The 26,408-nt window shown below is 37.0% G+C and overlaps 1 protein-coding gene across 3 annotated transcripts; it reads left to right on the plus strand.

Moving 5' to 3' along the window:
* Positions 1-1,796: 1,796 nt before the first annotated feature.
* On the plus strand, positions 1,797-19,911 carry AKAIN1 (A-kinase anchor inhibitor 1). Of its 3 annotated transcripts, none has more exons than XR_015806971.1 (2): positions 1,797-1,929; positions 15,281-16,900. XR_015806971.1 is itself a non-coding variant. In XM_014871317.2 (2 exons), exons 1-2 carry the CDS (start codon positions 1,914-1,916, stop codon positions 16,945-16,947), a joined length of 207 nt encoding a protein of 68 aa, XP_014726803.1. In that variant the 5' UTR covers positions 1,843-1,913; the 3' UTR covers positions 16,948-19,911. The 3 variants fall into 3 exon arrangements, 2 of the variants coding, with proteins under 2 accessions (XP_014726803.1, XP_088029700.1); XM_014871317.2 differs by having other exon boundaries at positions 1,843-1,929; positions 16,757-19,911; XM_088173574.1 differs by lacking the exon at positions 1,797-1,929 and having other exon boundaries at positions 2,001-15,524; positions 16,757-19,911.
* The last annotated feature ends 6,497 nt before the right edge of the window (positions 19,912-26,408 follow it).

The following is a 26,408-nucleotide window of genomic DNA, read 5'->3' on the forward strand; positions in this document are numbered from 1 at the left end:
TAGAAACATCCATATAATCTCTTTTGAGAATGTATGTAATAGAAATACATCCAATTGATTTTTTTTTTTGAGAAGTGCTTTAATACCTGTTTTTATGATGGATAACTCTCCATTGAACACATAGATCAAGCATTAAAGGCCACATAATGGATGTATCACAAAAATACCAGTGTAAGTTTTCTTGCAGTCTTTCCAAATTATGGATCAGTCATGATTTTCTGAAGATTATGGGGTATCCTTCACCTTTGTCTTAAGAATGCTGAAAATTGTTGACTGCATTCATATCTGTATTTTGTGTGGGATACTTTTGCTAGAAATTCTTCTAATTGAGTTCTTAAGTACCCTGTTAGTTCCCATACTTAAGGTGAATAATGATAGGTGAGAAAAGGTTAGAACAGAGACTTTTGAAGTCATATTCTTAAAGGGAAGACAACAGGGGTATGTTTATGTTCATTCATTCATTTGACATCTGAGGGAAATGAAAGTGATCCCTGAAATATAAGACAGAAGAGTAAAACAAATAGCAACAAAAAAGCTGAATAGGGGAATAAAAGGAATATCCAGGAACTGGACGCTTTAAATGGTAAGTAAAGATAAATCTGGAAGGCATTCCTAAGGAGAAATTATGTTATACACTATTTAAAAAACCCCAAAACAAACAAAAAAACCAACCACCAGATGATTAGTTTGACTTTGAAAGTGATGCCACTCTTGAGTTCTTGCTGAAGTATATAAGCAATATTATTTAAGGAGGTCAGTGCTTTTCTGTACCTGTATTTTAAGAATAAGGCCTTATTTTGAGACTTCAAGAATCCCAGGTTAATTGGAGAATTCTGTGTTTGTGAAATGCCTGGCTATGAAAAGAATGAAATAAACCTGTAAGAATATCTTAGGTTATGAAAATGTGATTGGAAAATATATTGGATATTGCAAACATTTGCATGCAAATATTTATGCATTTTTTAAAAAATGTGCTTTTTATAATGTGCATTGAAAATGTTTTTCAAAATCCCTCTTGCAAGTTAGGCTTGAAGAGGAGAGTTAGTTTTTGTAAACCTTGTCCCAAGTGACTTTGTATTTCTCGGTTCTGCTGTAGAAGTTCAGGGTCCACAGGAAATCTGACTATGTGTTGTACAAACAAAAGTAAATTAAATCTGAAACGTGAAAGATGCTAGGAAATTTTAAGTAGTCTTCTGCTGTTGACCCTTATTTTATATTTTTAATATGTTTAATTACTGATCATTATTTTCTTTACTGGTTTGCCTTGATCTTTCAGATGCCAAAATATTTGTGTTGTTTCTTAAAGTGCTGCTGTTGGGTACATCTGAGTTAACAGGGCTGTGAAATTAGAGTATAAATTCTTCGGCATTTGAGCTTTTGGAAGCGAAAATGCTGTGACAAAGTACGGTGTCACTAGAGCCTATTACCAGTGCTGTCAGCTTGCAGTGAAAGCAGCGCACCCCAAAATGTCAGGCAGCGGGACTGTTGTCGAGATGTAATTAGGAGCAATTAGCCAGTCTCCCTGCCGGGCAGATCGCTATTGCCTTTCTCCTTTTTGCCCTTCCCTCTGCTGCCACTGCAAGGTAAGGAATTATGGCAGTGATGGTTCTCTGGTAGAGAGAGGGAGAGTGTGTGTGTGTGTGTGTGTGTCTGTGTGTGTGTGTCCGTGCGGGCGCCCCGGCCCCCTCCCCGCCCCGCCGCATTGTGGAGGGAGGGACCGCGGCCGCCTCCGCCGCCGTGCGGGGCCGGGCGCTGTCCGTGGTGCTGAGCCCGGCGGGACGGGCGCTGCCCGTGGTGCTGATCCCAGCGGGCTCGGGAGCTGTCCGTGGTGCTGATCCCAGCCGAGCGAGGTGCTGATCCCAGCGGGGCCGGGAGCTGTCCGACGTGCTGAGCCGTGCCGCCCCGGCGGCACCATGGTGTTCGCTCCAGGTAAGGGCAGCTACATCCCGATCCCAGTCGGGTAGCCTTGCAGGAAGGCCCCGGCCGTGCCAGAGAGCTGCTGTTGGGAGGGGGTAATGGGTGAGGCAAAGCTGCCAGCAGACAGAGGCAGGTAGGTTCTAGCTTGGGGTTTCTTTAGCTGTGGATCCAAAGGTTATGAGGGTCACCCCTGTGGTTCTCATCAGGGACAGGCAGGAGCCTCCTATACAAGTGTGCAGGGTGCTGTGCTTGTCAGCCTGCACTAAAGGGCCACGAAGGGGGATATGGCCTTGCAGTGACTGGAGAGTGAGTCCCCCTCTGCACCCACACCAGCGGCTGCCAGTATGACCACCCCTGAAACTCATGGGGATAATTTACAAATTTCATTTCCTCTTTCCTCCTCCTCAAAACAAAATAAGTATTTGAATGAAAGAGAGCAGAAAGTTTGTTCAGTCTAGTTTTTACTGGAACAAAATTGAAGATTTCAGCAGTTCATGTCTAATGCGAGATCTCACTCTATAAGGGTGCAGAATTTCTTTTGTGTTAACCCATAAAAGAAACAAAACTACAGCAAATTTTTATTGGGTTTGGTACATTCTGCTTGGAAATAGGCAGTTGGCTGTTCAGAAAGGGATGAGAGGCCCAGTAGCTCCAGGGTGTAAATGTAAGTCATGCGTAATATCTTCTATGGGGACATAGTTTGAAAATAACTTCATTAAAGATGTATATCTTTCACTAAAATAGTGGGTCAATAGAAAAGGGAAAGTAAATGCTGCAACTTGACAATGAATAGCTATTAATACCTTTATTTTGCAAAGCTAGCAGAAGTTTTATCTTCCTTGAAATTCTATATCCAATCTCTGAAAGGGTAAAAATCAAAAAGCTTTATACTTTCGTATAAAAAACATCTTATGACTGACTTTGCTAACCCAATTTAGTCTAATTTCTTGAAAAAAACCAGTATCTCTTTTTGACAGTCTTATTAACTTTGTCTATTTAACTGTCTGGTTGCTTTCTAATTTCATACATTTGTGTTTACATTATATTCTGAAATTGGAACCTACTTATTTATCTTAATAGAACAATCCACTGTTTTTTTTTTCCCCCAGCATTAGCAGCTCTTTCCTGAACTCTTTTGTCTGTCAGACTGTCACCGTTAACTGTACAAGTATTTGAAGTGCTCTGTGGGCCTGGAATATTGTAGGAAGAGATTACCCCTAAAATAATGAAAACATGCACATTTTTGCTCCAAAGGCTGACAAAGAACAAGCCCCTAAGCTCATTAATAACTGCATGAATTGTTCTTTTCACAACTCTAATCCATAGATGGAAAAAAATCCTCTCTCCAAAACTCTTTTATATAGTTATTCTTCAGTTATCTTTTACTCAAAGAAAAGCCCATGGTCTCCTTGCAAATGTTGCCATAAAATGCATGGGGCAACTAAATGGGAATTTGTAAAAGAGATAATAAAACAATCTATTGTGTTCAGACAGTGCAAGCTTGAGTGGATCCCAATTTTTTATTGCTTTTCTTCCCTGCAAATCAGCTCCATCCTGGCATTATCTCTTCTCCAGATATTAAAAAAAAAAAAATTAAATGCTTTATGCATCTTTAGCATGTTCACAGTATTTAAGGCCATATAATGTAAAAATACTATAAGTTTACTAAGGAACTGACTTTCATTTCTTCAGTCAACTTTCTGATTTTATCTCACTGTGATGAATGACCTGATTTTCTGTTCCATTTATTTGTTTGGAGTGTGATGGGAGAGGAAGCAAAAGATTTATCTAACTATAAATGGTTAGGGTCAGAATGATAAACTTTCAGGATGAGGTAAAAAAAAAAAAAAAAAGAAAACAAAACAAAACAACAATCAAGAGGAAATTCTCTTCCAGAAACAAAAATTATGGAAGTCATTTACCTGACAACAAAGATAAGATTTTGCAGATGAATAAGGTGATAGTCTTTTTCTTAAGGTCTTGGTTATGTTAGTTTAGAGCTCTGAATTAACGGGCTATATTTATAAACTGTTAAGTAAAAGCAGCTTACCAAGTTTGAATAACTTTTAAAAAGATGAAGCCTACTGACTATTTACTGAATACATACTTTCCTGTTAATCTTCAACTCCCTAAAACTTATATCTCCTATGCTGAAAAAATGACACAACAAAGCAGCACAAAAACAAACAACATCTAAAGACGTCTGAATATTAATGAAACAGATAGATAGATAGATGAAAATTATTATAAAATGGCCAGTACTCTATGCCAAAATTGCCTGGCTCATTTTAGACAGTGTACTGCTATTTGTAGGCATGCAAAAAAGTATTCTTCATTTTCTTCATTTATTCTTAGTCTTCCTTCCCACTTAAAATTAACATTGAGACTGTTCCAGAAAAGGAACTAAGTATACATTTTTTCCTTACTTGGTTTAATTTGACTGAGGCTTCTTTGCGCTGTCTTGTGCTGATTGATTAATGATATGCTGATGTATAGGAAATGCAGTCCAAACTCTATGAGATGTCTGGGCATTCATTTTTCCTGCATAATTCACACATGTTATGCTGCCCTTAGAGTGGGGGGATGATACATGAAATTCATGCAAAAGCTATATGTTACAAAGTTTAGCTTCTTTACTTTTCCTGAACTGAAATCCTTTAGGCAGCTTGAGAAGTAGATAAAAATGTGTTATTTTAAATTGCATGTAAAGATGGAGGTACATATGAGACTCCAGTAGAGAAGCATGAAATTTCAAGGATCAGATTAAAAAGCAGAGAAAAGTCACAATTTTGAATTGGCAGATCTACTTGTGAAATTTTTTTAAAACTTTCTTTAGAAGAGCGTATATTCCAGAATTTAAGAAATATTAATACCAGATTAGCCTATAAAATATTGGTAACTATAAATAGTTCCACAGATTAAATATATGCCATTGTGAGGTGAGAAATAAAGAGGTATTAAAACACTTATTTGTTCTAACACATTAGTAAAAATTAGATTGTGCAGCAAGCTTTCTGCTGATAGCAGATCATTAGTTTACAAAGATGTGATCTCTTCCAATATCAGTATTTACCAGATTTAACAGTAACTTTAAATATTAGTAATCAAACTACTTTTTTTCAGACTTTCACTTACTTTTCCAAAAATTACCTTGGACATATTCCCTGCTTATTTTCAATCCTAAAATGTTTTCCAAGTGCAAAGATTAAAAAAAAAATTACTCTTTATTTATGATTTGTCTGAACAAATACAATACAAAGGTGTTTCCATGCTTCAAGATTTTTTTTCTAATGCTATTTTGCACAAGTCACTCAAACACTTATGTCTTAGGCCTTTGCCCTTTCATATATGTACTGATATAGCACAACCATGGCCTGTGTTTTTAAAATTAACTTGGGAATAAAGTTAGAAACCTATTAAGCATGTCTGAGTTACCTAAAAGGTAGCTAAGCTAATCTCTCTAGACCATAATTTCAGTGATCATTTTAGTATATTTTGAGAATTTTACACTACTCTTACTCTGTAAAACCATAAGTAAAATAACCAAATAACCAAATAATAGAGTCTTATCATTGCATGCCATAATAGTTTCATCCACAAAGTTGTGGTGGTTTGTTTGGTTTTTTGTTGGTTTTTTGGCATAGTTTATTCTAGAAAGGAATCTGTTTTGAACTGAATACCTCAAGAAAGATTGGAATATTTACACTGACAGGTTGTTTAAGGTCAAACACTCTCTTTCTTCAGCTTGTGTCTGCTTTGAGTTGTGTGATTTCATCTTTTAGGTGAATCTTGTTATTTGTCAGTGTAATTTGAAGAATTCCTTTTAACTGACAGTTTCTCTATAACTAGAAACTCAGATACTTTACTCAACACCCTATAGTTCTAAAAGAAGGAGGAAGATACAGAATTAATTTTTGTATCAATATTTTTGTGTTAAAAAATGTGTGAACACAAATTTTAAAGATAGACATTAGAGAAGTCAGGATATTCATAGCTCAGCACCTTTTTCATGCAGCAGCAACATCAGTAGGTTTTCAACAAGCTTTTCATCAGCGCAGCTGTTAACATTTTTAAACTGGGAGCAACATAGCAGACTTGTATAATGACACTGAAGATCAGAAACGCATCCTGTACCAAACATTTTAGGAATCTCATTACACTGCAATTGAAGACATAGCAGCTGCATACTGAAACAGATGCATGTACTGATCTGAATAATCCTGATCTTCTCCAGTGGAAAATCTGGGAGAGCAACAACCTGTTGTGTTGCAGAATGTGAAGACACGAAATTTCTTGACATAATTTTTCTTTTTTTCATTATAGTGTTACAGATACTATTGCAAATTCCTGACCACAATGCCCAGATCAAGACAGCATGGAAGGGCCTGTTTGTAAATGCAAAAATTGCAAAAACTTTATTTCTTTGAAGGTACCGTGTTGTGGGATATCTCCAGTGTTTGTGCCAACTGTGGTACTCTGGCACTCAGTTATGAAGTATCTTTCATCCATGAGAATAAGGCAGGACACAGTCCTTGTCCTTATTAACTACTGTGCTACAATCTATTAATGCTCTAAGTTCTGCAGGCCCCACCAAAAATCCCTAATAAAAAAATGTAAAAGTATATACATATAGTATTCTTATTTGATAGCTTTATGTTGATAAAGTCCATGTGTAGGACATAAATTTGAAAGTGAAAAACAAAACTATTTGCCAACCTCATGTAGTCTAATATAATGGAGATTTTGTCCAGTATTTGTTATGGCTGGTAGTGAGTATGGAGACCAGTTGCTGCCTAAAAGTGTCTGAATGCATTTACAGCTCTCAACAGTAGTTCAAAGTGTTTGCCACTTGGTAGGAAGAAATCATATAGGAGGAAATTCTTTTTCTCTTTTGCTGAGGAAAAATGTTTCTTGTGCTGACCTTTTCTCAGTGACACATTGATCTTTCCCTTGCTGTGAAACTCCACTAGCAGACCTCATTAGTGAGGTGAAAGAAATGTAGTTCATAGACATTCAGAAATATGATGAAATTAACAAGTTGAGAAAATAATCAACAGTCCTAGGTGCAATCTTTCTTTAAAGTACAAATCAACATAATGTTTAAAAAAGGCACAGAATTTATTTTTAAAATTATTTTTAACAGAACTGAAGGCTTGAATAAGTGAGGCTGGCACCTTTCGCTTCACTGTCACTGGATTGAATGCTATTCAGGTTAGGTGTGAGAAGAATTCTGTTATCATAGTGGCTGTGTATGGTCTATATTGAAGGAGTTGTTCATAGTTGGGGGTAGTGATAATAAGTGATACAGTCCTTATTAACATCCTTACTGGAACTGTTTATTGAGCAGGAAAGTCAAATCATAAATGTAGAAAAGGAATGAGTTACATTGGTCTCTAGAGTTTGTTTCTCCAAGTCATTATACTTGCAGGTGAATTGTTCTCATGTACTTGTTGTAAACATAAATAGTATCATTCCAATCTTATATGTTTTATTGTGCTAATGGAAAAAATACCTGTGCTGTAAAATGCAGTGAAAGGTTGAATTATTCCTATACCTCCACTCTTGTCTAATAGAGATTTTGTTAAGGACATAATACATTGTATTATGTTACAAATACAAGGTTAAGCAAAAAATAATTGCAAGCAATGCATTTGAATTTATTTATAGGCTTTGTGAAATTTTTTGACTACTAGTTGGCCATCTGCATTGTGTCTTTTACATAATAACTTGAAAGATTCTACTGAACTTTAGTGGATATCAGTCAATTGGAACAGAGTCTTTACTGATGTTAGCAGAATTGAAAAGCTGACTTGAGTATTCCTAAAATGCTTCAGGTCCCTTTTGCCAGGGAAGTCAGAGCAGTTGAGCTCAGTGTTGCTGTTGTCTACCCTTGCAAACACTGTAGTTGTGTTTCCAGAAGATTCTGTCTTCCTTCTTCAAGAGAGTTTGAATTTTTTTGCCTGAAGAAGTCAATTGAGCCATATTCTACTCCGGTATTTCTCTGATGGAGAGGCAGAAATAACCTCCTGTGGATTACTTCATTTGCTTCACTTTGTACTATGTATATTTGATAGAAAAACCCTCTATTTTCTGTATTTGGGCAGTGAATCCACTCATGATTTACCAGTACAGAGGGGTTGCATATCCATTAACACTTCTGTTAAATACTTGCAGATTGACATTACATTTTGTCTTGAAGTAAATTTTCTTAATAGAGCAGAAAATATTTCTCTGGGAAGAGAGAGAATCAGTTCCAAGAGTGGAAAATAGCATGTGATGGCATCCTGTTGCAGAGAGATTCTGTCAAGATTACAGCTATGAAATAAAAAATACCAAAAAAGAGTTTTGCTCTTTCAAGGTGCCTTTTAGGTTTATATAATCTTTGATTTATTTTCTGTCCTTACTTTTTGTATATATGTATATGTGTATATGCCCAAGGGAATGGACTGAAATTGTGTCACGGGAGGTTTAGGTTGGATATTAGAAAAAGATTCTTCACCCAAGGTACTGGAATAGGTTCCCCAGGGAAGAGGTCACGGCACCAAGCTTGACAGAATTCAAAAGTATTTGGACAACACTCTCAGGCACATGGTGTGACTCTTGGGGATTGTTCTGAACAGGGCAGGAGTTGGACCCCATAATCCTGATGGGTCCTCTCCAACTCAGCATATTCTGTAATTCTGAGATTCAACATATATATATATGAGTATATATAGTATCAGCCTCAGTTGCTAATAGCTGTATTTACAGCTTTCATACTCCACTCACATTCCAAAATAAACAAGGAAATTTTTCTGTACTTCTGTGCATGTGCAAATTCAGGTTTTTTTTGTGGGGGGCAGATGTTTTTTCATGTTTTTTTTTTCGTTTGGGGTTTATTTTAGAGCTAGAGAAGGGCTCTGCTTCACCTGACATTTGACCAATTTTTGACTGAATAATCTGATATAAATTGAAATATATCTAAAATGTAGCAGGATGTTTTCACTGGATAAAACAGCATGTTTGCTGGTATTTACAGGTTATGTAACCTCTTTCCTATTTTTTACACTTAAAAAAGCAAAACAGATTCAGATATTGCAAATTTTAATTAACCTGTACATAGTTCTTTAAGACCAAAACACACAAAAAGTTATAGAAATACATACACAGCAGCTAGCGAAATAAACCTCCATTGAAAACTTGCCCTTTGCTTATGCTGTATGGTGGTGGATACTGAAAGTCTTCTAACACAAAAGCTGTGTTTCAAGGGGGCTCAAAATGAGCTTTTTTGATACAGATTCAGAAGGCCTACATAAATGTTATCTAGGTTTTGTGCCTAATGTTTTCTTTTTAGATAGTAATCTCTGAGCACCTGAACTGCAGAAAATAGGAGGCAGAGGGGGTCAGATGATGAGTGGTGTCCCTCAGGGCCCCATCTTCAGACTCTGATACCTTCATCAATGACATGGACAGTGGGATCGAGTGCCACCTCTGCAAGTTTGCAGATGTCATGAAGCTCAGCTGTGCAGTTGGTCCAGCAGAAGAATGGGAGTTTGAATTTTTTTTGCCTGAAGAAGTAAATTGAGCCATATTCTACTCAGGTATTTCTCTGGTGAGATCCCACATGTAGTGCTGCATCCAGCTCTTGCATCCTCAGCACAAATAGGGCACGGACCTGTTAGACTGGGTTCAGAGAAGAGGAAAAAAGATGATCAGAGCCCTGGAGCACTTCTCCAATGAAGGCAGTTTGAGAGAGTAGGGGTTGTTCAGCCTGGAGAAGGGAAGACATGGGGAGACCTTCAGGGACCTTTCCAGTGCATAAAAGGGGCTTATAAAAAACAGGGAGAGTGACTTTTTACATGAGCAGGTAGTGATAGGACAAGGGGGAATAGTTTTAAACTAAAAGAGGGAAGGTTTAGATTAGATGTTAGGAAGAAATTCTTCACTGGGGGGATGGTGAGGTATGGAAACAAGTTGCCCAGAGAAGTTCTAGATGCCCCATGGCAGGAGCAATAGAATTTAGAATTCTAAAGAATTAGAATTCTAGAATTAGATGTTCTTTGGAATTAGATGTTAACCTCCCTTCCAATCCAAACCAATCTATGATTCTATGATATGAGTCACCTGTATCTGTGCCACTGGACCTCTCCTGCCTTGAAAGAATCCCAGCTTTTGATGTAGAGAGGTTTCTTATTTTATCTTATTTTAGTATTTTAAACATGTTCTCTAAAAGAAGTAGGAAAGCTGTGCAGATGAAGAGAATGTAAATTTTTCATTAACTTTGAAGTAGCTGGTCCCAGATGCTCTTTAGGGAATATCTTATTTTTAATACACTGAACTACAGCCTAAGACTCAAAAATCCTGTTAAATTAATCTTAGTTTACAGTATTGAATCCAGAAATATTCCTTTTGGGACCAAAACCTGAGTAACACACTTATGGGTTTGGGTGTGGCAGAATTGTCAGCGACTAATATTTTGAACTACATTCAGTCTTCCAAGCGCAAAGACACAGACCTTAAGGAGAGAATTTATTACAATATGTGAAAATACCTATAAAATATATAGATTGAAGTGTATAATCTGGTTTTAGTTAATATTATTGAACTATGGCAAGAAATCTTTCTAAAACATTGAAAAAATGCTTAAGAATAGATAGGTCTCAGCAATCTCTTAATCTAAAAAAATTCATTTTCACTGGTGTATTTCAAATAGTATAAAATAACTTGCTGGAGTCTTTAAAAAGATAGCTTTATATAGCAAAAAACCCAAAGAGAATTCCAGATATTCTTATCTCTTAAGAAAGAGGAAAAACTCAGTGGGAAAAAAATTATAAAACCTGAGTTGAGATATAGCTAATGACTGGATAAAAAGGTACAATGAAGTATTGCCCTGGAGTTATTAGTATGTTTTTCGAGACAGCTTATCTGCATTTCTTATCTTCCCTTTTGCCCTTATATTACTCCTCCATTTGTATTCAGAGCAGAGTTATTCCAGCTTCATTCTTAAAATTTATTTTGAAGAGTAAAGTAGTCTGTGCTGGACCCTTTCATGATACAGTTCTTCTTCCATGCTGGTTAAACAGCAGGAATTAGGAATGAGGTTAGGGCAGAAAATAAACCTGAACTGAACCATAACTTTTCTACTGAAAGTCAATGTTGCAATCCTCTGCACATAGCAGGTCAGGGACTGGATAAACACAGGATCCTACATTAAAGTACTTTTGGCATTTCTGATAGGTTCAGTGTCCTCTCTTCTTCCTCATGGAATTAGGGTGAGTGAGTATTGCCTCCTGACGCTTGACAGCTATTAGTCAGGACCTCACCAGGCTGTGTTTTAGAGCATGATATATGGTACAAGACAAAATTAACTCTAGTGCAGTTAAGAATGCATTTTTTATTTTTTTTAAAGATTAAATATGGAACTTCATTATGGGACCTTTTCATGCAGTTTCTGAGCTGGTATCATTACTGACATTGAGACAAATTATTCTCTAATTCTGGTCTCTAATTCTGTAAAATAGTTTAATGACTCTCATGTGCAAAGTTGGTTTGTGCACGTGTTGGAAAGTCTTCAGCCCTGGCTGATTGCCATGTTCATTTGTTCTGGATGTAATAAACATGAGTCATCAACATTTCCTGATTATGGATGTCTTCTTCAAATTAGGCTTCTTGTGCTGAAATCCCGGCGCCAACCTCTAAAGTAAATCAAAGAAGGAAATTTTTTAACCACTTCAATTCGCAGGTTACAAAATATTTGTCAGAGGAGGCTCACCTGGAATTTCTATGCTGTGGCCAACAAGATAGAGAGATTTGTCACTGCCTAATGCCAAAGGGAAGCTAAAGAGCTGAACCTGGATTCTTGTAGAAGAATATCAATATTGATGCAAAGAATATTACTGTTACTTATTAAAACATACACACATACATGATGTCATTACAAACCTGCCAGGTTCTGTAAGGTTTTTCAATATCTATAAACACGTACCAACTATAAAGTTTATAAAAACAATTTTGGTAATAACATGCAGCTTTTTTTCTCTATACACAGCTCCTATGCATCCACACTGGACCTTCTGATGAAGTCTAACCATCACAGTCCTGTCTACTTATACTTTCATTCCATTTAAAATTTTCATTAGTACTGTCAACTGGATTATAAATTCTATTCTAATTCTAATGTTCCAGTGCTGCAGGAAAGAGTTTAATTAATTATTGCCATCCAAACAATATATTACTAAAACTAATGGTATATTTTTATTTAAAGACTATATCTGCATAACCTTATGTAAATTTGAAGAAAAAGATATTTACTTCTTGGCTTTTTCAGCTTCGGAATTATTGCATAAATTTAAATTGTAGCTAACAGGGTAATGAATTATGAGTAATTCTGAGTTTTAAATTGATCAGAAGTTTGTTTAGGGGAATGTGATTTTTACTCTTAGTTTTAGATATGGTTAAATTCAAAGTAGTTTATACAACCTACAGGAAAATAAAATGCCTTGAGGAAAGGTGAATTAAAACATTAACTCCCCCACTGTTTATTGACAGCATTAGTGGATCTGGGATAGGCTTGCATCTTTGCAAGGTCATGCCTGTCATAGTTAACCTTCATGATAGTATTCCAAATAATCCTATGAAAATGTACAGTAGAGAACTCAGCTGTTGATTCAAACAAATTACCCATTATTGGGTGTTACTTATTAGGAGTTTTTATAAGGCATAATAAATTTAACTTCTAGCAAGCTGAAAGGAAATAGCCCCAGGGGATATCAACAGAAAGTGCAGGAGACTACTTTGATTGCAGGCTGGAAAGGAAGTGACTCAGGATGCTTTGAAGAAAGTAAAGTGTATAAATGAGAAAAGGCTCATGTGCAACCAGAGTGAAGTTGTTATACATTTGATCTGCTAAATGCTTTTTCTCGGTAGTTATTTTTTTTTCCCATGTATACCTTTCAAGAATATTCCATAGTCTAGAAGCATCTCAGAGGTGGGAAAGTCTTACATGCAAGGAGTTCTTGGACTTAAATTAATATTAGTTCTACAAATTGAAATGAATTCTTGGAATTTCCTTCAAATATCTTTATTCTTTTTCCAAACTTCCACCATATTTGCCTTGATGGGGAACATCCTCAAGCAAGTAAATTTCAAGGCACTGACATATGCCACTAGTTTTAGGTAGAAGTGGAATATGTGACTGATTCCTGCAGTCAGTCCAAAATTTTGATATTTTTTGTATCTCTCAAACTGTACTTTGGATTGCAGAACCAGACCAGAGTTTAAAAATTGCTTTTTAGCTAGCATAAAATTTACAAAGAGTAGTACAAGGTAATAAAAACATGCTAAAGGGACTTCATCATGTGTTGATGATATAATTGCTACCTTATGTTTAACATCACTTAACCCAGATATTTCATTTCTCTATTTGCAGGATTGGGGTTCTGAGTATGAGGGGTGAGCATCTAAAGATAGAGAAAAAGTAAAGATTTCCTAACATCAAGAGAAAAATATAGTCTTTAGACAAGCATAACTAATAGGCAGCATGTGTTTCTGATGTTGTTCAAGTTTTACTTGAACAAAAATTACTTCAAATTACTTATTCGTCAAGGAATTTTAACTTAACTAGTTATACTTCAAATCTTAAAAATTGGTTGATAAAAATTAATTGTATTTTATTATCCTAGTAACTCTCATTTTGATTAGCTAAACACCATATACCTAGCCATCAGGAGCTATGTCTTTTTTTCATTTGACTGAAAATGTGCAGTTCTTAAAGTGCCTAATTAATTCTATAGGCACTCAGATTTCTGCCTGGATGTCCTGGATGTCTGTATTTCAGCAAGGTGGACATAGATATGTTCCAGCTCAGCCCCTTTGGTATTCTTGTATGAGTCATCTCTGCTTTCCTTAGTCAGTCCCTTTCTTCTTGCTCAGAGTGGGTCCAGCCTATCAATAATTTAATTAGCTTCTCAGAAAACAACTAGCTAACTGCTTTCCTTGAAATGGATAATTGGAAAGAGAGGATGTAGTGGGGATGCTTTTTGGGAGATTGCTTTTTACTCATTCAGGAAGTGGAAAAGTTGTGATTTATTGCAGCCTCACCAGCTAAAATCACAGGAAAGGCAGTAGGTTTGTAGTTGGAAGGAACCTCTGGAGGTCATTTAGTCCAACTCCTACTCAAGCAGGGTCATCTAGAGCCACTTGCCCAGGATCATGGCCTGTTGGGCCAGCTGTAATAGTTACCATGCACCCAGGGGAGCTGGATGTTCATGTTTGACTGCTTGAAATCTCTGTCAGTCCAGCTCCCACAAATAATGGTCCCAACACAGGCTTAGACCTGGGTCAAACACAGTGTCAGATATCACCCTCCAAAATAACTGTCATTTTCACTTGCTTTCTAATTTAGATGGTCCACAGAAGCTGCCAATGGTCTCATTGGTCACATCACCCCAGGCCAATGGCTTTAATTCTCTCTGTGTCTGAAGCCAATTATCTCTTGTTATCTGAGTTGCTATTATCCTGACCATTTTACACAACTATAAATTAAGTTTATTCAAGCTGCTTCATTTCCTTTCTGTGCATACCTAAACCCTCAGAGGCTGGGCAGAGGTAGTCCAGAGGTTTTGAGTTCTCTGTTCTTTATTATCTCAGCGAATAAAAGAATCCTCCAATGAGTTAGAGCTGAGCAGACGTAATCTACATCTCACTTATCTGTATGGTGCTTTCAGACCAGCTTTTCAGATTTTGCTCCTAAATAAACAACTGAAAAGCCCAGGAAGAAATGCATTAGAAATTTTTTTTTCAGCTGAGTGTTGCCATGGATGATCTTTCTAAAGTAAAAATATTTAAACATCAGATTTTTTAGATTAATTGACAAGGACCAAATAAATAACGAAGCATCCCTAAGGAGAGCAAACTGAGTAATTTTCAACAGCAATGTGCTTAATGACAATATGTTTTCAATGATAGATTCTGGGGGTTTGTGGCTTTGAGGATTAGCAAATTTTTCACACTTCATATAACCTCATTTTCTATTCCAACATACTCATTTGTAATTAGAATTTCATGTTTATCCCTGCTTTTGTTAATCCATTATCTTCTGAACATCAGATGTGTTGATTGATCTTTTTCAGCCAAGCAAGAAGACTAATTCATTGTGTTATAAAATGTGAGTTCATATTTGAGTAGTAAAGAATTATTTGTACTATATCTGATATGTAACATTTAATTCCATCCAAAACCACACTGTTTCAAATGTTGAGAAGAAAAAACTGAATCAAGGAAGCTGGCTGTGCCAAGAATTCAAGTGATTTTTCAGTCAGCTTTTCCAGTGTAAAACATGTTTTCTATGTTTTCACAGGTTTTAACCTCTTACTTGTCTTTACAGTGGTGAGGACCCCAGACCCGGATGCAGTGCACAGGACTCTCACAGGAGCTGAGCACAGGGATAGAATCACTTCCCTTGCCTCCTGGCCACGCTCTTTCTGTAAAGACCAGCTTACATTTCTGGGCTACAAGCCATCTCATTTCCACCTTTCTGCCTACTAGTGTCCCTAAGTACTTCTCCACAAATCTGCAGGAATAAATGTACCTCCCAGTCTGCATTGACATCAGGCATTACTTTGACCCAGGTGCAGGACCTTGTCTCTTCCCTCAAACGTATAGCATATTCCTTAAGGAAACAAGTGATTCTTCTTTTCTTTCTATCTTAAGTTTACTTGAAATAAACATCTGAAAGGACATTGGGAATTTATCACTATTTCAAATATGCACCTCTCATCAAAGCACCTGACCTTTAATTCACTCTGTTCGATTTCTCTCAGGACATAATTTTTAATATATGTCATTAAAACAGACAGTAAACTACAAATCCTATTTAATGAAATATTTGACCATAACATTCAATTAAGAAAGAACTGAGATGAGTATCTTTAAAAACTTTAAAATCAAATCAAGTGATGTCAATTGCACCTAGTCTAAGCATTTCAATTAGCAACTAATTTGCTATATGCCAATAAATGTATGTCAGAATTATTTTTGTCAGTATCAGCTTTGACCATTGTTCTTTATTGTTCAAATTGCTATTTATGTTAGGAGTCAAAATACTTTTAAAGAGAAACCTCTTAACATAAACTACTCTTCATCATTACCAGATGTCAGTAGTCACACTACATTACTTTATTTTTCTCCAGATTTTAACACTTCCAAACAAGGAAGTTTCACATAAAAATATGTATTTTTCAGGTTGTAGTGGAAAATGTTCTCTGTTTTACCCATAGCAATCTGGATGTTTCTTAATGTTTTGCAGATATTTTTGAAAATCTATCTAAGGGTTAATAAACTGCACTAAACAAAATTTTGTACCAATTGGAATTTGATGGATGAGGGCTTTCAATCCGAAATAAAAAGAAATGTTAATGAAGCAGTGGTTTTTTTCTCTGTGGTGGTGAGAGTACATGTCAGGCTATCGGAATAAAGTCCAATTCCCTCTCCAGAAGCACAGCTCAAGTCAAAATGAATGTGATTCACAGCTGGATGAGAAAATCTTCCTTTCCTGTCTTACTGCAAAATTCATCTGTGCTTATTTCAGCTGTGAAGTCACAGCTGTCCCCAGAGCTGGAGAGTGGGTAATTGAGCTGTATGACTCAAAATCTCCCTCTTCATTCAGTCCTGTGGTGCTGAGCACGCAGAGGCACTTTCCACCCTAATTCATCTTCTTCAGTATTGGCAGGTTTCCTATGTAATAAACTATCCCCAGTCACTCTGTGATTTTGTTCCCCCTCTCCTCTTTTTCTGTCCTTCACGTTTTCATGGACTAGCCTCAAGTTCTTAGTTCCTTTTCTTTTTTGTTTGGCTCTGGCAGGTGAGAAGCCTGGGACAGAGCAAGATGAAATTAAGCTGCAGATTGCCAGCAAGCAGATTGTGCAGACTGCTATCCTCCGAGCAGTGCAACAAGTTTCCCAGGAGAGCCAGCAAAAGGAGAAGCGAACAAACACCGGTACAAGCCTCCAACTAGAAAGAGGAAAATTAACCAAGAAGCATGAAAAGAAGTAAAGGAGCAGATTGGGGTTTTTCAACTCCAGTCTGCAAGTGTTTTCAGCCTTCTCTTTAGTATCAGCTGTATTGCTAGTGCAATGCTACTGCTGTAAAGCAAACCAAAGTATTATCACACCTAGACATAGGGTAAAACTGCAATAGTCCTCATCTGAGAAATATTAAGTGCATTAGATGAATGACTCCATATTTATGCAGTGCCTCTTAACAGAAACAGTAACCATAGCTGTAAAAGTAGTTTCAAGCACAAGCTCTTATGATATGAGCTTATTCTCAAAAGCTTGTTGCCAGTGCACTTTCATGCTAAATTCTGCGTGCAACATTTACGTCAGTTCAGCTGGACAGACTCTGCGTTACTGGGTTCACTGAAGCTGTCTTCTCTGAAGAAATAGTTTATTGTCGGGTGTAGCAGAATGCTTTCAAGCTCCCTTGAAGCATGGGTTTGTACTTTTGCTTTGATTAGACATGAACTATGTGAAATGGCAGTATGAAGTGGATTTGGTAAGTTCTGTGAACCAGTTTATTTTTTCATCTTGGGGAAAAAAAAAAAAAAAGCAATCCAGTAAGACTGCAGTGACTGTGATCTATGACTATGATCATATACCTATGATCTATGTCTTTTTTTAGTAAAGTTAAACACTGACATTTTAGTCTACTTATTGAAATACTTCTATACTTCTACATACAAATCACTTGTGCCTCAACTATTCCTTTTAATTTTCTTGGTATTGAAAGAAAAGGAACTGATGTGATGATAAGGAGTTGGCCAGCATTTGCTCCAGTTTTGCAACTTTGCCAGGTCTTGATTTACAGAAAGTGAACACTGAAACGTCTTTTTAAAAAGGGGGTCAATATATTAATATCTTTAAGGATGAAAATATACAGTATCTGAATTCTGTCATAGTAGGTATTTCTCACCTGCTGGGTGTAAAGTGACTTTAGATATTTGCAGTTCTTACATAGACTCAGCTTAAATAGCACTGCGTGAAGCTGGTAATACAGTGCTTATCCTTTCAACTGCTCTATACAGCTGAAGAAATCCATGATGTTTCTGAAAATACAAATTAAATAAATGTACCCTTCACTTTTATGCTCCCTTTCTATAATGATGATTGCACTATTATACATCTGAAATGAATGAACGGTATATTTAATTCTAGAAATGGCTTGTAGCTCTGTTTCAAATGAATTCCTGTAGTAATACAACTGGAAATACAAAGACGAAGATGCCCTGCAAAACTTTCTTAATGGCTTTTCTACTCAGCTAGATGATCCTCAAAGACACTATGGGTAAAGTAATTGGCTATTACTTACTGTGTCCTGTTGCTTTTGTTAAACAATTTTGGGATTCCTTCTTCTGGACAGAGACTTAGTCATGAATAACCACACACTGTAATAGTAAGTCTTTGTAATCTGCTTGGTTTCATTTTTTTCTTTTTAATTTAACAGCACTGACTCATACAGGGTAGCGATTTAGCTCAATCTTCTTTCTCTTAAAAATGCAAAGAAGAATTCAACGTGATTGAAAGTATTCCAAATCATTTAGTAATGAAAAATTACCTGGATTGCAAGTACACAGGTGGTTCACTTCTGTAGACACTGGGTGAATTTTTACGGTCAAGCAAATCATGAAAGGAGAAAGTAGTTGGTTCTTGAGACATGTATATGTAATACTAATTTTTTACAATTAACTTTTTCACCAGTTCATTTTTGTTTGGGAGGTAACTCTTTTCTAAGCACTCTTTGCATTTTTGCTCTCTGAGAGCCTAAGAAAACTGGTCAGCCTCAGTTCTGAGGCTGATGAGCAGGCAAGTCTGGTGGATGAGAGAGAGCAAACCTGTTGGAGAGACTCTGTGGTGCAAAACCACTGTTTTGAGTCCATGTTTGCCACGGACTCACAAAGCTGCAGGACAGAGAGATATAGAACATTTCCACTTCTTTGAAATGATTTTACTATTTTAATGCTTTTTGCTCCCAGACATTTGATATATATTTGGGTGAGGGTCTTTTGGTTTTGGTTGGGTGGTTTTTTTGTTGTTGGATTTTTGTTGTTGCTGTTTTTGCTTGTTTTGTTTTCTTGGGGGGTTATTTTTTTTTTATAACTGATAATTATGTTAATAACCTTCACATAGTTTTGAAACTGATTCTTTGTATGTCTTTTTTTTTTAAGTAATCATTTTGACAAAGGAAGAATTTCAAAAACCAGTGAATCTGGGCTTTTGCCACTGCTTCATATGAGCCTATTTCACTCCTACTCCCACTATGCACTTCTACAATATCCCTTTATTGTTTCTTTGCTGCTGTCCTAGTCCTATTAGGAACACTATTTATTACTCAACTGCTTAATAGTCATGTCCATCATTGTCAGAATACCAATGCCATCAGAAGACTAATATCATGGAAAATCAAAAACTGTTGGAAACCTTGGCTTGTTATGTGCTTATTAGACAATCTCATGAAGTAAAATGTGCTCTGAGGTTTGTAATAATGAATGCATTATTCAGCACAAAAAAAATAATGTCTTAGAAATACAAGGCAATCAAAAAGGTATCTATAAGTAAAACAAACTCACCACTTATTAGCACTTACAGTGGTAAGTAAAATGTTGTACAAATATGTGAAGTTATATTTATCACGACTCCAGAAGAACAGAAGAATTGTGTGTGTGGCTATCCTGCACTATGCTTACTATGTTGTCATTCAGGTTATTATAACTATTTTACTACCATATTGCACTCTTCTTTGTAAGATTAATAAAGCAGCAATGCCTAAATGGAGATTCACATGGCCACAGCAGGATGTTTTAATGGATTACTAAATGCCACTGTACATCAAATTTTTGGTCTTGTGTGGTTACACTGGAAATCCCTGCTATAAAATAAATAAAACCAACAACTGTGACTTGGAAACAGCCATATGAATTTTATCATTTCAGAAAAATAAAAGCATTCTGTGATAATACTATGAGTTGGAAATTCTTGGATGTTTATTCAATAGCAAACAATCACCTAGAAATCTTATTGTCTCTACTCAAGTCATGTATAATTTTTGTTTTCTGGTGACATTTTATATATATTTTGATATATTTTATGTGTATTTTTATATATTTTTATACGTATATGTATATACTCTGAGTATATATATATATGCATACTCAGATTATAGTATATCTACAAAGGTAAGTATATAAAATTGCTATGTAACTATTCTTAATATGATTACCATGAAATATGCCACAACTGTTCTTCAAATGTGTGCCTATGTCAAATGCACAGTTAATGTGTCATTATTGGAGGCTTTTCTAAAAAGAAAAGTTAAATTTCAATTAGTGGAAAATGTAAAAGGAAGTAAAATTAATACTTGAAAGTATACGGGATTCACCCATTTCCTTAGTTATCCACTCAGGTCTGAGAGGAAATCAAATTAAAGAAAACCCTACTCTTGACATAACCTAATTTTTCACAATGGATTCCTGCAACACAGGGATCAAATTGTCAAAATAGTTTGTGGGAGTGGGGGGGGGAGAACCTGAGCTACTGGTAAATGTCTTCTTCACTACTTCAGTACTACTTCAGTAAGGAATGAGCAACAGTACTGATGGAGACTGGTTTTCTGACAAATGGGCTCTCTCTTCATTATGTTTTGGTGCCTCATGGTAAGGTCTGGCAGAATCTTTTTCCCTATTTTGGGTAATAGATTTTTAATTTGTGGTGTATCCTGCCGTTCAAAAGAAGTACGAGTAAGATTTCTATTCTTTGTTTCCAGAACTTCATTCACAACACCAGGTGGACATACATGAACTTTTGTTTTTTAAGATCATCTTCTCTGGATTTAGTCAACACGCCCAGGAATTTCTTTAATCCCTAGGACTGAATGGGTGAGCACATATATTATCTGTGTGCTCAGGGAACACCAAGAAATTGATACATATTTTAAATTCATTTGCTTCTAAGCCGTTCCTGTCTGCCAGGCAGATTTTCTTTGTTTAATTAACATAAGCAGCTTTTCTTTTCTCATCGCTTTTCCTCCAGTGACTTGCTCCTTGGGTTTTGTTATACGAGCTTGCTAGTTTTAACACTAAAACAACAATAGTTCACATTATAGTTTGGGTTTGATAAGAACCCCTGTGGTGTTACACTTTCCATTTTGGTGTGGTTTTTGTCTTTTCTTTCACTAAAGATGAGTAACAATAAATGATGTTCTAAAGAAAGGGGAGTTTGTATGGGGGTTGAAGTTGTATTGGCATTCTTGTGGCTTGGTTTTTTTTCATTCAGTTGCTTCTAGCAGAAGGCTACATGGGGCAAATCATCATGAATCATTCACATGCACTGTGGCAGTAGTTTGATGTAGAACTTGCACAGAAAGAGAGAAAATTAACTCTTACATAAACTGAACCCGGCTATTCTAAGATGACTTTAAATGTTAGAGTAAGACACTCCTGATAGCTTTAAGGAAAATATTCCATGTGTGCTTTGAGAGTTGAATCCCATTTAGAAACACCAGCTAGTGAAGACTGTAATTGCTTGCTTTGTGATATGAGGTGGAAAATGATACTACTGTATTGTTCTGAAGACTTAAATGCTACATCCTTGTGTCTGTGGAAGATTTTGAATTCTGTATTTTGGTGAGGTGACCCATTTACTCTTGCCCTATGGAGCGAATTAGCTGCTCTTTGTTGTGCATGTGCATCCCAGAAGGTTTAGCTGATGTCTTCAGTTGCTATAGTATATGCCCCTCCCCTGTATTTGCTTAGTAAACATAACTCCTACTAATGCTGTTCCCCCTCATTTCTTTCCCATGAAGCAGCTCATTCTAAAAATCCTCAGCTACAAGATGAACTGTAGAAGCCATCTGCTTTCAGAAATGAGAGAGTAAATATAAGAAATCTTCTTTGCCTCATTGGTGGGATATTGACCCTTTCCCACAGCTCCCTGTATGTGTTTATTTCGGAGGAGGACAACTCTGTTAGCCTTGCTTCCTTGCTATCTCTGACTGATGGTTTGCCCATAAAGCAGTGATCCTCAATATTTCCTTCCAAGGCAAAAACTGCTCCAGAAACAGAGTTTGCCCTGACTTGTCACAGTTTATTAGACCCAGCTGACTTCAGCTGATGACATACAGGTTTTGGTTTCTTATCCCCTATAGTACAAGAGTAGACTTTCTGGTCTAATATCTACATTTCTGAGTTTCTGATAGTTTTCTTGGTACTCCACCAGCTGAAAAAGTTTATATATGTTCATAAAGTAGAACTTAAAGTAAAACTTTTTAGATGTTGTAAACCTGCAGGGAATGTCAGAGCTACATTGCTTATGCCAATGACCCTCCCAGTACTGAGCTGCTTTTGTGGCTCTTCTCTTGATTTTATGTTTCTTTATTTTTATGTATTCCCTTCCAGAAATCTGGAGACCCACAAAAGAGGGATATCTGAGATACCAGCTGTACAAGAATTCAGTGTGTCCCATATCATTCTCAATTTTATAGCTTTTCATGGTCAAGAAATAATTGAACATGGCACTTATTAACATGGACTAGTTGACAAGGTGATCAGTCAAAGGTTGAACTCAAAAATCTCGGAGGTCTTTTCCAACCTAAAGGATTCTGTGATTCTATGAAATCAGCCCCAGGTCATACCTCCTTCTGGAATCTAGCTGAAGGAACACAAGACTTAAATTCTCAATTTTTTCTCATCACTTGAGACACTGAGATGTGACCAAGTGAAGAGCTGTTTCTCTTCAGGACTTTTCCTTCTAGTTGCTAGAGGTGGCTTCAAAGATGGGTTCCTGAGTCAGGTGACAGCTTGCTCATCATTGTGCTCAGAGTAGCTGAGTGTATGAGCAAGCAATGTCTCCAGCCAGGCTCTGAGGAATAACACTTTGCAGAAGACTCTGGGCTTTCACATGGTCAGGATAGGAGTACTCCTCCATGAGACCAAGAAGTGAAACAAGACCCTCATTCTGGGGGATGGTGTTGGTCTATTGTTCAGGTTTTTTTAGTTTAAAAGAGAAAAAATTAAGACCTTGAGTTCCCCATGTTCATTGCCTCATTACAAGGCAGGAAAGAAAACACAGTACACTAGCAAACGACTTGGGAATTCAAAGCCACTCTTCAGGGTAAGTTACCTCAGGAAAAAGCATTTTCTTCACAGTGAAAGTGGTAACTTCATCACTGTTTTGGTAACTTGACTTGTGCCTTCAGACTTCCCCCCTCTTCCTTATAATGCAGGGAAATACTGAATTATGCAGGGTAAACCCCCATTGTTTGGTTATTTTGGGTTTTTTTCCCTCCTTTATTTTTCTTTACTTAGGCACTTCTGTCTCTCAAGGTCTTTTTTAAATCTTGCTCTGAAAAAAATGCTTGAGCAAAAAGGATTGCATCAGTCCTGTAGCCTGTTTTAATCTCTGTGTTCCAGTATATCTAAGGCAATGTGTTTTTCCTTGATTTAGACAAAACTCTGTTTTTATAGCATCTTTCATTCTTTAACAATTTTCTTTGTACCTCTGTACAAGGTACAAGAAGTAGGATTGTAGAAACCACTGCCACATTAGAATTTTGAAGCTGTGAAAATGGCTGTAATATCATATATACTAAAACATTACTTCCTTCAAAAATCCCTTACTCTTGGAAATCAGATTATATAACTCCATCTGCCCTGGTAAGAATTAGGTTAACATCTATTTTGCCTGCTGGCAGGCTAGAAGACTCTTTGTTTCTTTCCTTTTCTTTCCCCACCCCTTTCAAATATCTACATCTGAGGCTATTGACATGACTAGTTGGAAAGCTAAACATCCAACTAGGGAGCACGGTGAGAAATTGTGGATCAGGATCCTAGCTGAGGTGAGGGGGCTGCATACAAAGTAACTGCAGGATCTGCCTGCCCTCAACGTGGATGTAAAATAATAAACAGCCCATAACAGGCTGTGATGTCCGGATACTACAGCTTTCAGAGTGCAGATGGTGATGCTGTCAGGAAATATCAGCCCTCGCTCTCTGAGCGTCTGTCACATTTCATTAGGGTGCCCAGATGACTGTTTCCTCCACTGCCGAGGCTCGACAACAGAAAACAAATGAGTTCTGCTGGTAATTGCTGCGTTCCTTATTATTTTGTGATCACTTCATCTCACTCAAGCACCCATATCTACTGAGGGAAAAAATAATTTCACATAAGAATTTTCATGTTGTTGGTGACAACAAATGTGTCATCATGCAGGGAGATGCCAAATGCTCTTTGGAAGGCTGAAAGAAACCCATTTTCCTCTCAGTATGCCTCTCTAGAGGAATAACACATCAACCTAAGGCTTCAGTGTACATTTGCAGACACCTACAGGAGACAGACAACCCCTCTTTGTTTTGTGACTGTCGCTTTGGGTATTAGACTATGCTATGTCTCTCCTGTTGTCATTTTGCCTCTACCTTAGACTGAGACTCCAAGAGTGAAGTCACATGGAGAACAACAGGGTTACAAAGGGATGTGATGAAGCCATGATTTTGGCCTGGCTGCACAGGAACAGAGCTAAAAATTCTATTTAATACACAGTCTTTACAGCATGCAGTAATGAAGCAACAAGGTTGGGGGTCCCCCGCCTTCTCTGTTACATTACCTTCCTTATCAAAATATAGAATTATTCCAGACCCCCAGCATTGAAAGGAACAGGAAAAAAGGCCATAAATGGGCACTGAAGACCCTTGAAAACATCAGTCCAAACTCTGTGGGGACACTAAATCAACAGGGGTGCTCTGAGGAAACAAATTTTCCTACAGATGCATCCTACAAATCATTATTCCTTTATAACATAAATCGTGATATGTTTTGGGGTAAATGAAACAGCAGTCACTCTTGGGAAAATAAATTATTTACCAACAGAAACTTTCCCCAGACCAGAGCAGATCCTGACTTCTTGGTCTATCTTGCCTGCTTTTTGTGTGCATTATGCATTAAAAAAGCCCCCAAATCCCAAATAGAGTAATTTTGTTGTGAACACTCTGTGATAGGTCAAATCACACCCCATTAATTTTTTTGGATTAAGGTTAATGCATGAAATCAGAAAGCCTATGATATTATGTGAGATGAAGCCCAGAACTAAACATATGGGTCAGACTGTCAGAATTGTTTTCTTAGTCAACTCCATCCCAAAAGTCTTGCACACTGCTTCTCATTGTTGGTGGTTTGCTGACTAGTTCTCTTCTTGTATTTGTCGGAGAGAGAGACAGGTTAGTGCCAGTCTTTGTCTTTTTAAGAAAAGTCTTTCTTTTAAGGGGAAACCATTAACTTATCTGGAAACAAAGAAAACTTGTTTTGGCTGGAGCTGAAAGAAATTAAGGGGTGAGAGAGAGCAGCTGCACTTTTGTGTTCACATTTGGTATGTGGATAGATTCAGAAGCCATTAGTAACTTCAAAACACAAAGATTTCTAAGGGTGTTTTCTGGAATATGTCAGAACAGGACTAGCTGATAAATATTCAATAGGCTCTACTTTTGACAGGCAACTTTCCTGATACAATAAATGAACTTCTTAAGATCTTACTCTCTATCATCCATAGTGGTCCTGAAATCTCATATGAGCAGCTTCTTGGTTTAACATATATTCTCAACTGAATCTCCTAGAGATAAATCAATGATATGGAGTATTTTTTTCTCTAGCAAATGGGGTAAGGGATTTTATAAGTAATCTGATTTTGCACACTAGCTCTACCTGTCTCTCTGCAGAAAAGGCAGCCTGCCAAGTTAGCCATTATGCATCACTCAGGGCAAATCAAGAAGAAAAGCCAAAAGCTCCAGCTGGGGTTTAGAAATTGTACGTGCGTATGTTTTAATTGCATTAAAGGTACATGATGTTCCTGTAAGAACAGCAGCTGGAGGGGCACTAGCTGTAGCTCATTCCCATTTTGAAGTCTGCAGTCTACCTGTTTTTAAAATTATTGTTATTACTTTAGAAGAGTCATGTAAATAAATCAATACTTTGAATGAGCTACAGAATGTTTTTCCTTGGAGCTGAGAAAATATTGGTCACGTCTGCCTTTATTTCTGGACCCAGTTACAGCTAATGAACCCAAGCTCTTAAAAATCGTGGCAGGAATTCTCACCATCTTGAAAGAAACCTGGATTTTACCCAATTACACTTCCAACACTGGCTTCAAAGCTGCAACTGCTGCTTTCACGTTGTACAAATTGCAGTCCAGATATTGGCAACAAACCTTATGCAACAATGCACAGTGAGCTCAGCTGAACCCAAGTTACCCATCTATGTGATCATCTGGGGTCACTGGTGAAGTTTTCTTTGCCTGACTTCCTGAGAAAGTGAGGTTTACACGCTCGCATTAGCTGTCAGGACTTGTGCCTCCTGAAATGTTTTGTATCTGTTGGCCCATGCAATGAAACCTGACAGAAGGGTCTCGGGATGTGACACCCCTTCCTGCTCGAAGATGGAGCATCCAGGGAAAAATAGTGAGGAAGGCTTGATTTTG

Source organism: Sturnus vulgaris, chromosome 1, assembly GCF_052056855.1.
Source record: "Sturnus vulgaris isolate bStuVul1 chromosome 1, bStuVul1.hap1, whole genome shotgun sequence".
NCBI lineage: Eukaryota > Metazoa > Chordata > Aves > Passeriformes > Sturnidae > Sturnus > Sturnus vulgaris.